Below are 16671 nucleotides of genomic sequence, written 5' to 3'. Positions count from 1 at the left end.
ACAACAAAAATTTGCCATCGATTATTTTTAAATAGATTCATAATTTTTAAAACAGTTCCATGAAGTTGATTACTTTCGGCCAAAAACTTTTCCTGAGGCGCTTTTCGGATGGAGCCAATTATTATTTGTTTTATTTATTCATTCCGTAGTTGAGTAAATGGTCCATTTACGTGGTTCAACCAAACGACCGCCTAACCATCACGTGAATAAGTGAATTTGACGTATTTATGCCGAAAGGGACTATGTCACACGCAAAACCTATGCACATAGTTCCTTTTAGCATAATTTGAACACATTTGAACATTTTGTAGATTCAGCGTGTAACCATTGACAGCAACATGATAAATTAAAAGTTTTCCCATCGAACAGCTGTCGGAGCTAATTTGCCAAACACAGCCAAGTCGTTCACTCTCGAATAAATCGCTGAAAACGTCATCATTCAGTCATTATTCAGGTAGACAAAAACAACAATTTGACAATGGACATTTGCCATGAGACAATTGATCGTATTTGTGCTGAAAGGAACTAAATTGCTCGCAAACCCTCTAAACATAGTTCCTTTCAGCATCAATAACACCAGTTTGTGTTCAGTTGCATTTACGGAAAAAGAACCAAGTCTTGGAAATAAGAGGTTCTGTAATGAGTGTTATCATTGGCAAAATTCCCTCTAAGATTCAATGTTGATCAATGTCTAATATTTAAATGGCCGGATTTACCTACTTGCCGCCCATGGGCCGCCTGTATTTTGCAGCCCCCTTCTCATTCGTTTTGAAACTCGATAAACCATCAAATGAACGTGTCAGCGGGGGAGGGGTGCATAAGACGCATTTTCTTGTGTTGAACACATTTTTTGGGAAAGCCCTGTCTACACTACTAGCAAAAGGCCCCGGAACTTTGCGCGAAAGTTAAGTTCCGTAAACCTATCTCTGTGTGGACCAGGCCTTCCATTTATAAGAAATGAACGAAAAAATTATGAAAGAACAAACATAAATGTGGATCAATGATTTTAACTTCCGCCGCCGCGCCGCGCAGACCGCACCGTGTTTGGCGCAATGCGTGAAGTATTCCGACAGTCTTGTAGGCGCTATGCGTTTCACGCCGACCGCTGCTGACCGCACTGCGTTGGACGCAACGCGTGAAGTATTCACGCAGCCTTGAGGGCGCTATCTGTTTCACGCTGACCGCAATGACCGCACTGTGTTTGATGCAATAAGTGAAGTATTCGTGGAGTCTTGTAGGCGCTAATATGTGTTACATGCCGATCGCCGCGCCGAGAGCTTCTCCTTTTCATCTCAAGTCCTCGTAATAATTTCTCTCTAAGTCGCGCCGTTCCAGGCCAAATTGCGTGTTTGATCTCTCTCTTAACTCGACTTATTGAAGGTGCTGTCTCTTGTATCACTAAGAGACGACAAATTAGAAATTACTATACTCTCAGGAAATGAGAGATTTTGTCTCCTTTGTAATTTTCTTTTTATAAATCCGATTTTTTTTTATACCTACACTTTAAAAAATTGCAAATTTTTGCCGCCCCTTAGATTTGCCGCCGCCATGTGAGTGAGGAACGCATGTGCATGGTGAGCGATGCGCCTTCACTTTGTTACATAGGCCAAAAGCCCGTCCTAGGAGTCGAAATAGTTGCGTGAGCGTTTAGTATGTTGTTTATCAAAATGAAGGGTGTATACTTTGATTTTCATCCACAATTATAATTCAAATAATTTGACCCTGAGCGACTCTTTATTCCACATCATGAAGTCTCGTTTGACCCGAGCTACGAATCAATTGACAGCACTATTGTCTTTCTTATATTATTATAAGGAAGACAATATTATCATAGACAAAGATATTGACATAACGTCACAGCCGTAGGTGCTTATTTCTGCAAAACAGAAATACTCATTATACACGGAGAAAAAAAAAACCTCGTGAGTAGGACCCGAAGTTTAGGTCATACGGATCTCTGAAGTTTTCGGATTGAGCATCTGAACACTTTAGGTCCAGCTGCTGAGGTTTGGATCACACATCTGAAACTTCAGTTCTTACATCTGAAGTACTTCGGTTTTCACATCCGAAAAACTTCGGTTCTTCCAGGTGTGTGATCCGAACCTCGACAGCTAGACCTAAAGTGTTCAGATGCTCAATCCGAAAACTTCAGAGATCCATATGACCTAAACTTCGAGTCCCACGCACGAGGTTTTTTTCTCCGTGTAAAGAGAAAACATGCATTAAGGACACTATTGTCTTTAATTGAGGGGCTTGGAAGACAAGGCGCATAAGTGCAGCTTTTGAAAAAAATTGAGATATCAACGATTTCAAGTAAAACTAGTCTTAGTGGATATTCTGTGAAAAATTCGCTCCCAAATTCAAATTTTTAAGCATCTGAAAGTCAGTTTGAACTTCCTTTCCGTCATAAGGATCCGTGTGATTTCAAAACTTTAAACACGTATTTCTCGAAATAGCAGAAACATGCACTTATGCGCCTTGTCCTCCAAGCTCCTCAATAAACAGTGTAGTTATCGATAGCTTGACCGTTGCGGATGGCAAATGGCAACGGTGTGTCTTGAGAGCACGGAAATAGTTCGCGCATAACCCCTCAATACTTTTGCTGACGTCCGTTGTCCGCTCATCAATGAGGGTGTGGGCTTATGGCAGATGAAAATTTGGCAAAATGGAGCCGAGCCAACTACCGCCGCACCGTGATGCAAACCACCCATCCAAGATTCAATACTTCCTCATTTCATAAATAAATGCCTCTCCCGCGATATTAGAGACGCATCGCTCGTTCGAATATTAATAACCCGTCACCGGAACAAGTGGGAGCTCCCGCAATTACCGCGTAGCCATCTTTGACTAAAAACTGCAATTTTGTTGCAATTTAGTTCTGAATTGTAGTTTTGGAAAGTTTGAACTTCTAAACTTGTAGCTTTAGACGAGAGCTTGTTAACGAATATAAAAAATTCCATCAGACACCTCAGGGGGGGGGGGGGGGGGGCAGAAAGCTGCCACAGCAAGGAATAACGCCGTATAAACACTCAGATATTGTTACAAATTTGAAGATAAAACTCGCATTTTCTTGAAAATTTATGCACATTTTTCTTTGAATTATTCATTGAATTGTATACTAAGTTAAATCTTAAGTGTGAATCTTTAAATCCCTCTCCGGGCAAACCTGAATGCCAGCCTCTCAGAAAAACCACCCGCATACGCGGTAAATTTGAAAACCGTGTAACAAATTATACGCAGATTGAGCGGTGAGGAGTGGATCTCAGACTTTTTTGATATTGCCCAACATGATTTTTGAGCGAATTTACTGTTTGAAAGTATATTCGGTTGGCTGTATGTCCTCTTTGCAACAGACCGATTACGTAACGCTGTAGGATTAGGGGAGGGGGCGGGGATCGAGGAAAGCGTTACGCCATTTTGTTTTTACTTGCTAAAAAATTGGGACCTACGACACAAAAGCGTCAAGGGGGGAGGGGGGGGGGGTCAAAAATGCCGAAGAAATGCGTAACGTAATATAGTAACGGCCCCGTAGAGATTGACTCGCTTATAGTGTTGAGGATTCCCCCATTATGACCTAAACTTTGAGCTATTGAAGCTTGAGAGTTTGTTTCAGAGAAAACCAGTAACACCGTCGTGTTTTTCGCGAGATTTTTCAGAAGTGAAGTATTACATCGCAAATCCCGTTACATGCAAGAGCTTTATTTTATTTCCTGTAATTATTTCCAGTTATCAAAAAGTCACTGTCCGAATGCATTTTTTCAAATGGCAATCGCCCGGAATAACCGACAAAGGCCGAGTAGCGACGACGGGGGGAGGGGGTGGCGGGTGCCGGCTTCAGCCTCGCGTCAGTCCACGCGAAACTCCCGGCTGCACGTGGGCCGCGCGCCTGAAACCGCACCGGTGCAAACCACCCGGCACCAACCACCAAGCCCTTAGCCCGTGCGCTAGACAAGATAATTATTTTTAGACCCCAAATCCGATTCCCAACGGTGTTTTGCTGAAGCTCCCCTTCCACCCCCCGCTCTCCCACGCCCCCTAACGCCGGTCCCCGAGAGCCATGATCTTCTCAGTTTGCGCCATCATGCTGGCCAACGGGCTCCACATCTATCTCAACCTGTTCGACAAATTCGAGTTTTGCATTCCGAACAAGTTCGCGTTTTTCTGTCTCGAACTTGTTTCCCGTGTCATGAAGTAAGGAACCAGTGATCCCCCTAGTGTTCTACCCCTTCCCCCCGCACCATGTGCACTCCCCCCCTCCCCTGCCTCTCGAGGAGTTCATTAACCCCTCATTGTTTATTTATCCCGGCTCATTTCATCGACTGATCAGTTTGATTTTTTGTTTACTCTCCAGTTCATTGAAGAGTTGCAGCGGCGCGATCGCGGGTTTGCTTTTTAAACCGTTTAAAATTGACTGATGCGTCTTGTTTACGCGAATTTAATGGATTCGATCTCTGATGTTCGAGATTTGGAAATAGGTCGTTTGTAATAATGTCAGTTGTGTGCTTGTATACAAATTAGAGAGCTATGCGCTTTAAGTCGATGATTTAGTATCCGCGGTTGAGCCTTGATTATTCGCGCTTGATATATTGGCGTTCGGATCATTCCCATTTTTGATTATTCGCGACTTAGATATACACGGTCTCTTGGCTCTGTTAAAATCTGAAAAATTCATAATGGTATAAGGCACGCTCAAGATATATGCTTATGTTTACAGGTCAGAAATTGAAATATTATGAGTCGATCATTCAACATTCTATGAAACTTTGATTATTCGCGACTTCGATTAATCACGACCTAGATTTACACGGTCTCTTGGCCTTTTTAAAAATTTAAAGGAGAGTCGTAGAAGACATCCAATCGCGCTTATTTTTGCAGGTGAGAAAAGTAGATGCTAAAAAAAAAACCGTCTAAAATACAGTGGGATATCGATTATGCGCGAGTTTGATTAACCGCGACCTAGATAAACACAGTTCTCTAGTTCTGTTGAAAATCTAAAAAAAAGTCGGACAGGACACTGTCATTTGCGCTTAAGCTGACATGCAGGTGAGAAATATAAACTTACTATGAAATAAATTATTTAATATTATTCTATAGGACCTCGAATATCCGCGATTTCTATTAACCGTGATCTAGATTATTGATGTTTGGCTCGGTCTCCTGGACTTCTCCCATGCAGAACTTGAATAAGAGTGAAAATATGATTAGATGAGTGAGTTCAGTTTTCATTTGTTCTCCATTTCAGCTTAAGCTAGTAAATCATTCAGTCTCTTTTTATTTCATTAGATTATTGTATATGAAACATTAATCGTGCAATGATTCTCGTGACTTATTCCATAGTACGTTTATCACTTTTCGCTGCATGTTTTCCACGTTATTACATCTATATGCATGGTTTTTCCCCCTTGAAACTTCTAATCGGCTAGGTGTCCTTAGGTCCTGTGTACTTTTAGCGTGAGTAATCCGAATGCATGGATTAGAGGCGGTATAATGTATATTTAAGAAGAATTGATTTGAAAAAACCAGAAAAAAATGTGTAGGTGGCGTCATTAAAAATTGCATGTTGGCACTATTAATAGTTTGATTTCAGCAGAAAATGATAAAAAAGCGCTATTAGGGTCCAAAATGAGCGTAATCTACTTTCAATGAGCGGGCACTTCGTCGTGAAATCAAATCAAATTAACTGAGCCTCGTCTGGTAGTAGTGGTGAGTGCCGCCTCATTTACTCATGTGTTTCTCTTCACAGACGATTGCAAGGTTCGAAATGAATTATTGAAACTAGTTCTTACATTTTCTTGGGCGATATTAACAATGCTCAAGGATATCGGTCTTTAGAGAGTCGAAGAATGTTCGACAAATTAATAACGCTCCGTTTCCTTTAAATTTTTTGACCCTTTTTACCTTTGTAACGCAAGCGTATCGCAAACGCTGGAACGCGTAAAAAGCGTAATGCAACCTTAAATTTAATAACGTTTTATTGAGAAGATTATTCTCCTCTGATTTTCATTGGTTTTTTGAGGAGAAGTATTCTAATAATATTTTTTGCATAATTAATTGAGCAATTATTCAAAGATGTAAATGGGTACGTGACGCAAGAGCCCTGCCCTGCCCCAGTGCCCCTGGTCTCACATCTCTCCTTTCCTGAGTTGCGTTACGGTTCACTTAGACGCCCTTAGAAGAAAACGGAATAATCCTATTTTTTTGCCTCTGGAAAGAAATTAATGCGAATATTTCATGTAAGTTCACAGCGTATATGAAACGCAGCAAACTTAATACGGCATTCAATGGCTAAAAACATATTACTTACATTTTAGACCATAAGAGAAAGATAAAATGTTAAAATGAAAATTAATACGTAAACTGGCACACGTAATTGGAGCTAACCGATTGATACCAAATACAGAATGAAGCTAAATATAAGTAAATTTAGTTAATACTTTCCTTTGAAGTTCCTTTCACCACGCTATTTTAATATGTACGAAAATTTGAAATGTCGCAAACAGAAGTGGTAGAAATACTTAGTATAAAATTTTATAATTTTTTATCATCAAATTGTATATTCCAATGCCAAAGATCATTACAAGAGTCAAGAGAATGAAATAAAAACATCGCAATACGTAGATTAAAGGGAGCTTTGCGTGGGAAAAAGCAAGCAGCATTGGCACACACTGACGGCATGACACGTTTGGCAAGATTCAAATCCTCCAACAAGGGATTGACAACAGCAGAACCTTTATTACGTCTTATTGTGGGTACCTATGTACTCAAACAGAAATGTACAGGATGAAAATAATTAATACATTGCACATGAGAATACAAAACAATGATAAAATTTCGTAGGTATAGCTGTGACATTTTTAAATTTTTCACACGTGTATGGAACAAAAAATAATTATTTCTCATTTCTGGGACAAAAAAGTTAAAAATGTTACTTCCTGCGCTGATATTAAGTTGAGGCTGTGAGAGATACGAACATACCACGTTGGTTTCGCACCCGATGAAAACTCAACGACTTTTATTTGAAAGCCTAGAACCCTGGATACAACTATTCAGACTCCGCGGATGTCCGTGTTGCATACACACGGAAATGAAGGCGTTTTAGTTCTTCCGGCATCACCGTTCCGCGTCGCCCCGCGCCTCGTGCCGCGGATGAAGTGGTAAGTAGCGCGTGCCTGGAGAATCAAAACGCCTTAATTTCAGTGCTTATGCAATATGGACATCAGTGGAGTTCGAATAGTTGCATCCAGGCGTTTTAAAGAAATTCGCCCGGTGTCTGTTGTTTTTCCCGTCGCTTTTACACCTAACTTAATTCCAGAGTCACCCGTGGCGCCGATAAAGAAAACTATTACTGATTTTTGTCATAACATCGTCAATTTTCCTAAAAATTACATAATTCTTTTAATGTATCACAACATAACCCTTCTTAGATGTGGGCTGAAGCCCTGAACTTCCTGACCAAGGAACACATGAAGAAAACATCTCAGAGCCTGAATCCTAACATATTGCTTTTGCGGAAGGGTTCAAACGAAATTCAGTCAGAAATTTACTTACCAGTGGCCAAGGAAAAACAATTCGTGTGTTGAAAATAAGGTATTCGAGACAAAATTTCCCGGTGAAAACTCCATCCAACGAAGGCGTTAAACTTCGTTTTCAGTGGAGAACGACAGGCACAATATCAGGTTTTGAGTCTCAGTTCCAAAAATGTCCATTTTCTCCGTATAGAAACCTACTGTATTCTAAACAGGAGTAAAAGAAGGGGGGAAAACGGGAAACAAGGCTAAAATACAACAATAAAAAACCCGAGACGTTCCAACTCAAAACTGAGTCATTTTCAGTCGGAAAATACAATAAAAATCAAAATATATCGATAAAAAAACCCTGAGACCTACATGTTGGTGGCCGAGATCCGAAAAAAAACGAATTCTATTCTGAAAAAAGCGAATCTCTATTCTAAACAGGCATTTAGTCCCACCACCTCTACTTTCTCTCATTAAATTTTTCATATTTATAGGAGCATTCCCTCGACTCGGTCACAGATTTAATCCCGACGAGAACAAAAGTAGAACGGAAGAGGGTTCTTTCACACCGCGCCTCGCCGCGGCGCAGACAAAGAGGTGCCTAATATCCATTATTTCGGCGTTATGCTCAAATTCAGCGGAGCCTAAGCCTTGCTGCTTCGTCGTGTCGTGGCGTTATGCTAGAGCCCCGCTTGGGTTTTTCCGCCGTACCAAGGAAAAATACCGTATGAACCTTCAGGCGTTGCCAAATTTCCTTTGATAAAACAAGAATCTCCGGGTAAACTAATGAATATTTTTCTTCCAATTTTTCAGATAATTTTGTTTGTTATTTCACCTTAAGTTCCTGAAAATTTCAAGAAAAAATATTCATAACTTTCCCAAAAAGTAAACATTTTATCGAGGGAAATTTGGCAACTCTCGAATGTTCATACGGCGTTCTTCCTTACAGTTTTGGCGCGGCTCCAGCGACGCGATAAGCGACAATCTCGCTCGTTCGGTGCCCATCCGCGCTCTACCAACATCCTCGGTCCTCACCTAACCTATCATAAACAGTCTGTTAATTATATCACTATCGCCCTCTTCTCCCCATGTAACGACCCCGTCTCCCCGCCCCTGACGCCCTGACATTCACTTTTCTTTGTTTGCATGGCGTAATAACCCCTAGCACCCCCTCCCCCTCTCGAGAATAGGAGGTAACGCGCCGGGTTTGGTGGACATTAACTGCCAAGCCCTTAAAAAGTTCTCCAAGTTGGAGCCAAAATGAAGATGAAAATTCACAGATTTACAGGAGGATCTCGTTTAATCCGTCTGGCAAGTGATAGGCGGTTTTCGTGACTTTTCTTGACGCTGAGTTCAAAATAACGACCGTTTTTTTCAATCGAGGAAGAACTTAACACGGAAACCTAATTGGACTAAATTTTGCAGTTAGGAACTCAAATTTCTGGCTCATTTTAAAAACAACGTTTTCGCCTTTAAGGTTCTCTATGCAGATAAGTGCTTCTATGATCGAGGCGGATATACTACCGTGCTAAGAAAGAACGCCATATGAACATTTGAGAGTTGCCAAACTTTCCTTGATGAAAATACTTTTTCGACGACATTCATGCATATTTTCCTTTGAATTTTCAGATACCATGTATTAAATTGTGTACAAAATTGTCTGAAAATTTTGGGGGAAAATATTCACAATTGTCCCAACAAATTCGGTTTTTATCGAAGGAAATTTGGCAACGTATAGAGGCTCATACAGCGTTCTTCCTTGGCCTGGCAGTATAGTAGTTTATTATTACAAAATATAGTTCAATTCTAGACCAATAAATATTCCAATGTTCGATTCTGACGCCAAACTCCAAATGTTCTAATTCATGTTTAAAAAAAAAAAGAGAGAGACTTGTCTCTGCTAGTGTGGTTTTTCTCATCCGCGGAAACAAGAAAAAAACTCGCGAAAAGGGAAGTGAGTTGTCAACGACGACCTCAGGCGGGCTGAGCGACCCATCGACATTGAAATTTATTTTTAAGTTTTAATCGCGATTCACCAAAGTTCCTCCGTCTTTTTCTTCCTCTGACGCCGGTTGTCCGAGCAGTAGATATTTCGACCCTGGCGCATGGGAAATTGAGGAAGTCTCTCGATCCGTTCCCTCCGTCGGCGATCTATCTTTCATCTTCTAATCCAAACGACGGATGGAAAAATAAGCTACAAGATCGGCATGGGAATCCAAAATATAAACTGAAGACGTATGAAATAATCACTCCGTGTTCGTTCATCTAAACAGACGTTTTGATTCGCGCCGCTCGACTATTTTTCGGCTTCATATTGTCACTGTGAGAGTATTCACTTTTCATCTGATCCGAGCTTTTTCCCAACAATATCCAGTTCCCAGTACACCGGAAAAAAACCACATTGGATCTAGAGTCCAGACTGTTAAAAACATCGACAAGAGAAAATACTATTGATTCAATCAGATATAAGCTTAAATAAAAAACCAAGCCTCTTAATTTGAGCGGATTTCCTTTGGATTTAAGCTTAAATCTGATTGAATCAAGAGTCATTTTTCTTGTCGATGTTTTCAAGAGTCTGGATGGAGTCTGGACTCTAAATCCAATGTGTTTTTTCCCCCAGTGTATACCTTCAATCCATAGACTACATTTTGAAATGAGAAAGTACTACTGCTGACTCATCAGAAACAACGTATGTGCTATTATTATCCCTATGCACAAAGGTCATTTTATGGATGGTTAAAAAATAGTGGCTCTCTATTGCAAAATGTAGTCTAATTGCCCCGATATTCCCTCGAATTGTGAATTAAGATCCTCCTTTGATTTTTTTTTAGAATATTTCAATAGCACGCCGCGACTGAACATTCAAAAAAAACCGACCACCTCGAAAAAATACACGTCTCGGTAAAATTTCGAACCCGAATCGCTGATAAACCCTGAAAAAACGGAGGCCATTCTCCAGTTCCTCCTCTTCGTGTTGTTGAATATTATGTTCAGCTTCTTCCGGCGGCAGAAACCAAGAGAAGACAAGAGCGCCGAATCGAAGCAGGGGAAGGATGTTCAAAAATCAGTGCTCCCAATCCGACTCATCAAGAACAACGACGACAAGAAGAAAGCGTGCAAGAACCACGAGACAACAACTTCTCCGGACAACGGGCACATGAAGTCCAAACTAGCACCGGAGATCGAGGTTCCCTCCGGTGGCACCAAGGAGGAAGCCGACACAAAGAGAGCTGAAACCCAAAATTTGGAGTCTCAAAAGTCGACCGACAAAAGTTCGATCGCGAACTGTGATAGAATCCCCGCATTTACAAAGTCGACGGCGGACTCCTGCCGACTGGCTTTCTTCGAGGACCTCCTCCAGGACAGGAAGAACTGTGAAGACGGCGACTCGGGTGTGACGTCACGGGACGCCCGCCCGCCGGCGCCGGGCGCCGAAACCCACGCCACGTGTAAACGCGGCTCTGATGTAAGCGAGCCGGGCCATCTCAGTAGCCCGCAGACGGCCGAACGCGGCGCCCTTCTCTGTGATAAACTCCTCGCCAATGATACGTCACTCGTGAAGGACACAATAATCTTGAAGGACACACTTCCTGTGAACGATTCGGCCCTTGCGAAGGACGCGCTCCTTGTGAACGATTCAGTCATTAAAAATGATACCATCAATGTGAACGATTCAGTCCTCGTGAAGGACACTCTCCCTGTGAACGACTCATCTGTTGTGAAGGATGCGCACTCTGTGAAGGATTCAGTCCTTGCGAAGGACGCGCTCCCTGTGAACGATTCAGTCCTTAAAAATGATACCATCTCTGTGAACGATCCAGTCCTCGTGAAGGACACTCTCCCTGTGAGCGATTCATATGTTGTGAAGGATTCGCACTCTGTGAAGGATTCAGTTCTTGAGACTAATGCAATCTCTGCAAATGAATCGATCCTCGCGAAGGATACGCCTCCTGTGAACGGTTCACCTTACGCAATTTTGATAAATGATACAGGGAGTACTTCCGACGACACCGAATCACACCTAGTGAAGGATGAACTTTCTGAGAACGGAATCAACGAACGCACGGGAAATGACGTGAAAAATAATACCGGCGCCTCAGCTTCCGCGTGGGATTGCGACACGACTGAAACTGACTCGAAAATCAGGTTAAGTGGCCTCCAAGATTTAAATTCACCCGAAGACTCATCTTCATTCGGTAATTTTAGTCCGAAAAATGCGGGGAGTAACTCTACGGAATGGACGCGTGTGAAAGTGCTCGAACCCAGCGATCAGCCCTCAAAAGAAAACTTGCAAAATCCCCCCGAAGATCCAAATTTCAAAGCTTCGAAGTCAGAGTCGGTCGAATCGGCGCGGGGCCTTGACAGCGGCGAAGCCGAAGGTGTTATTACCGGAAAACCCTGTGATAAACGCATTCCAACCATTTTGATCGAATGTCCGGACGACATGGGAATCACCCCGAGCAGTGTTCCCGAGACGACCGACAGAGAGCGCTGCAGTGAGACGGATCCGCCGGGCGCTCAGACGCGTTGCGATTGGGATCCCACGATGGGCGGGGAGTGCGGTACGGAAGAAGTTAAGAGTGGAAGTGGAAAGTGCGAAAGTTTTGACGCAACCGAGAGGGATCAGAAATTTGAGGAAAGTGGTGGTGCTAAAAGCGAGGGAGGTGTGGATTGTGACGGGAGTGATGGAAGTGATACCAGTGACGAGAAAAGTGAGAGCGATTCGCGGACTGAGGATTTCGTCAGTGGCGAGGATGAGGAGAAGGAGGATAAAGTAGGAACATGCCGGAGTGATGAAAAAAGTCAGGCCTCGACGCAAGAACAGAGGTAAGAAACGATCGGGTGGTTTTCAACGCACTGAAAAAAAATACTCCGGCCGTGGAAGCCGCACTTACGGGCTACATAGACATACCGTCCGTTCCTGACTCAGACGCCGAAAGTTCCGGGCTTAGTGCCCGTAGCAATTGAAGCTACGGCTCCAGCACCCGGAACTTTCGGTCTCTGAGCCCGGAACGGACGGTATGTCTATATAGCCCGTCATTTTTTTTCACTGCGGAAAGGAGGAATTTCTTGAGGCCATAAAAGGGTCTGCGCATTGAAGTATTTCGATACAAAAGTTTAACATAGTAAAAAACAACGAAAGAAAACAATAATTAGTGGGAAACAAGGATGAAATTACACAAACAATTCGGGACGTTCCGACTTGGTTTCCAAGATCCTTATCAACCGAAAAACTAAAAGACAATTTTAAGAAAATAAATAAAGCTAACTCGGCACCTTCCGGCCAAAGTATCACAAGCGCCATGCGACGTTTCAAAATTTCCGCCGCTGTATCATTTTTTCACAGTGAAATTATTCAACAAAGCTGTCTGAAAATTTCACTGAATTTTCTTTGTGCTGCCGATTAAATTCAGTGAAATTTTCAAACAGATTCAACCAACGATTTCTCTGTAAAAAAAGAAAATGGCGGCGGACATGTTTAAACGTCGCACGGTGGTTGTGATACTTCGGCCGGAAGGTAAAGAAATAATGACATAATAAAAACCCGAGCGTGATCAGGATGATCAAGTACGTAGAAGAAAGCGTCTAAAGTTGTTTGTATAGTTCTAGCCTTGTTTTCTGCTAATTTTTTTTCTTTTTCTTTTTGGTGTCATATGTATTTGTTGGGCTGCCATTGCGTTGTAGAGTTTTATTTTCAATATTATATCAATGACTGAAGTCGAGAAATGTGTATCTTCAATACTTGTGAGGCTGTAAGGCTTCGTTTCAGCGAATATTCCTTAAAGAAGACCAAAATCGTCGCTCGTCTGTCGTAAGGGCGTATTTCCTTTTCCACGTGAGTCTCTGAAAGCATAGGGTTTTATGAAGCACAGGGCTTACAGATAAATTGAAATACGCCCCTACCTCAGAGAAGCAATCGTAAAAAGTTCGCAAAATTCTACGTAAAACACGATGGATATTGGATACCTCCAAAAATATCCAACTTCAACTCGAAAGTCTCAACAAAATGCAAAATGATATTACAATGTCGAGAATCGAGATTGATTATTTCGCACAGTTCCATCATCGATGTGTTAAGCTCACTGGAGCATGCGACTATTTCGACTCCTAAGATGACAGTTTAGCCTACCTACCAAATGAAGGTGCATCACTTTTTGAAGCTTCGTTTGTTTCTTTTTTGATACCTCGCGACTTATTAGATACTTTAGTTTGAAGACACCCAGTCGTATACGGATTAATTACGTGCAAAATTAGGCAGAACAGTTCGGTTGTGTTTTGATTTTCGACTTTACTCTGAATTTTTTGTACTGGAGCGCCGTGCTTTTCGCTGAGAGGCCGTCCGTAATTACGGCACGGGTGGCTGTTTCCATTGCATTTACATGCAGCCTCGCGGGATGCAAGGACATTTGTAGAGCATCATTGGATATAGTTTCACGTAAATTTTTATAAATGAAACGAGAAATTAATAGTTTTCCACAATTTTTCCTTGACTTTCAGCGATAGCACACCCTTACAGAGTGTTGTACTGCCGTGATAGCAAAGAGAGCAGTAAGGGTAAAAATGAAGTTTTGAGTAAACGGGCTCAGAAGCGTCTGACCGGAAATTTTATTGAAAGAAGCCTCCGTTCTATGTCAAATTGCCACCAACCTTCCGAAAGATTCCTAGAAATTGTTAGGATGATTAAAAATCGACCATTTTTTTTCAATTATATATAAAAGGTATGTTTATTTTCATGCTAGGCTATTGTTAGGCAATGCTTTTGTGGTTGCGTTTTGGACACACAACAAATTCACATTTTCAGGTTAAAAATTGACAGAAGAGGGCAGCACTTCACTTGAAAGCACTGTTTTCATTGGCTCTCTGAAGGAATAATGTCACTTACTGCTGTCTTGCCTGAAACTACGTCATTTTTGCACACATACGGCTTTCTCATATGTCTCATTTTTATGTCATTAAGATGAATCTTGCTGTTTTAGACATTTCAGTGATTTCATCTGTAAGAGGTGAGACTAATTTTGAGGGAAATTCGATTTCAAAAACTTTACACATACTGCTCTCTCCGCTATCACGGAAGTGTAGGGGATGGAGGGTGGAAAAAACTCCCAAAAATGAATTTTACTACACTTATAAACACGTCTCATTAGAAAGAAGTAAATGCTACGCATATTGCTGTGCGCTATGACAAATCCTGAATCTAGACCTTTTCTTCAAAAAAGAGCTGTGCATTTATGAGCGGTAACCCCTCAGGGCATAAAAATCAAATAAAAAGCTGAATTCCCAACAATCCCTCGTTCCAAAAAAATAGTGGATTGAATTTAGAAACATTTGGATTTACTCACCATGAGACGGATATTTTCTATTATGTCAACTTTTTACGATGCTAATCTTTCACGATGCGAGCACGTCGATAGAGACGCTTTTCAAAGTGCAGCTGGTTTCAAATTCAAACCATGAAGCGCTTTGAAAAGCGATCCAGCTTCTGTGCGGATAAAATTGATTGTTTGACAGTCCTTGGTGTTCTATTCCGAAAATAGAGAAAAATGAGGGATGATCATGACGTACAAGAGGAGTTCACACTTTTAGCTGATTTATATCGAATTTATTGTTGCACTGGAATTTTTCACTAGAACTTAATGAAAAATCCTCTTTTGTAAGTTCAACGCTTCACACTTCATTTCTTTCCATCGTCGTCAGGGCCTCAACAACTTTATCCTCGTTTTTATTCACAAGCTTTATGATTTTTGGAAGAAAGTCGATAAAAAAAAGTATACTCAGAGGCAATATTTTTAGTAAAAAAGCATAGCATTTTATCAAAATGCCACGTCATAACTACACACTTTCATATAAAAAAAAAAAAACTTGCTCTCCATGATAGTGAACTGTTGTCAATTAAACCCTTAATAATACGTTAATAGTCAAAATTCAACAATCGTCAATAAACCGATAGCATTTCTCGTAAAATTAAAACAGCCGTAAATTTTGGAAAAATCAACAAAACATTAAAAAAAAAATGAAAACTGGTAATTTTCCTAGGATAGGAAAGATGGAAAATTAATCGAATTTTGAACCAATAAGCAGCCACTCACAGTCTGAATTAAAAGTATCAATCAAGAACAAGTTACATTAAGTTTCCTCCATTTAACATTTAGATAAAAAAGGATTCACACAGCGGAAATTTTGGAGAACCAAACCCTGAGGGAGACATTAATGCGATCACTGATCAAAAGGACCAGAAAACGTAAATATGACGTCATTTGTATGTTTGCCGTTTGACCAATACTTGTATCTTCCTCAGGAATTTATATCCGCAAACTTTCTGTGGTGCGACAAATTGTTTTTTGCGTACAATTTTAATGGGGAAAAACGTAACAAGGTACTTTAACTCGCACCTTGTCTGAAGTCCACTCCCGCGTACCGTAAATTATTAGCAACACCTTTCACACGGGCAATAATCCAAATGCGCAAATTCTATACGACTTGAAAATAGAACCGCTTATCTCCCACGATTAAGTATAACTAAATTAGGGCTCCACGCAGGTACTTTCCAACGGCCCTCACCTCGCTCGCGATATCAAAAAATAACCCTCTCGCGTCGTAAATTTAATATCGAAAAGACTTAAGCGAAGGAAGTAGACGGTCACTTAAGCGCTTTTGCTTTCAGCGTTAGCAGATTTAGCGCTTTTGGACATCGCCGTTTAACGCTCGAGTCGCTTAAGTCCCTGACAAAAAGACACACGATGGAGAATTTGCACACACAAATTTTATTGCTTCATCTGAGAGTGCCTAATGAGCTGAGTTTGCTGTATTTTCCATAATTTTTTTCTGGCGTGCAAAATAGGAGAAAAATAGATTTTAAAGTGAGAAAATGTGCCGCCAGAAATGTGATGCCATCTGGTGGCATTTTGCATTTAAACACATGTAATTTAGAAACAAAGGATATCCTGTACTCAGTTTTCCTAGCAGTATCATTTTAAATATGAAATTCACAAAATTTTAGACACCTGCAAATTTTTTGCACGCACACACTCAGGTTTAACTCCGAAAGCTCCGTTTTTGAAAAACCGCACAAATTAAAAATTCCACTTCTTTTTTCCGCTGTTGCAACCAAAATGAGCTGCTCCCGAAAAACTGACCATTGAAGCGACACTGGACCCTT

General features: G+C 41.2%; 1 protein-coding gene across 2 annotated transcripts in view; it reads left to right on the top strand.

Moving 5' to 3' along the window:
• Nucleotides 1-4053: 4053 nt before the first annotated feature.
• LOC109030116 (uncharacterized) overlaps nucleotides 4054-16671 on the top strand; it is a 43395-nt gene continuing 30777 nt past the window's right edge. For both annotated transcript variants that reach the window (XM_019040920.2, XM_019040918.2), the window contains exons 1-2: nucleotides 4054-4191; nucleotides 10346-12341. In XM_019040920.2, the coding sequence (XP_018896465.2) occupies nucleotides 10501-12341 (1841 nt within the window). In that variant the 5' untranslated portion in view covers nucleotides 4054-4191; nucleotides 10346-10500. The remainder of the gene's footprint in view (nucleotides 4192-10345; nucleotides 12342-16671) is intronic.

Source organism: Bemisia tabaci, chromosome 2, assembly GCF_918797505.1.
Source record: "Bemisia tabaci chromosome 2, PGI_BMITA_v3".
NCBI lineage: Eukaryota > Metazoa > Arthropoda > Insecta > Hemiptera > Aleyrodidae > Bemisia > Bemisia tabaci.
This window is presented reverse-complemented; position numbering and strand designations above follow the sequence as displayed.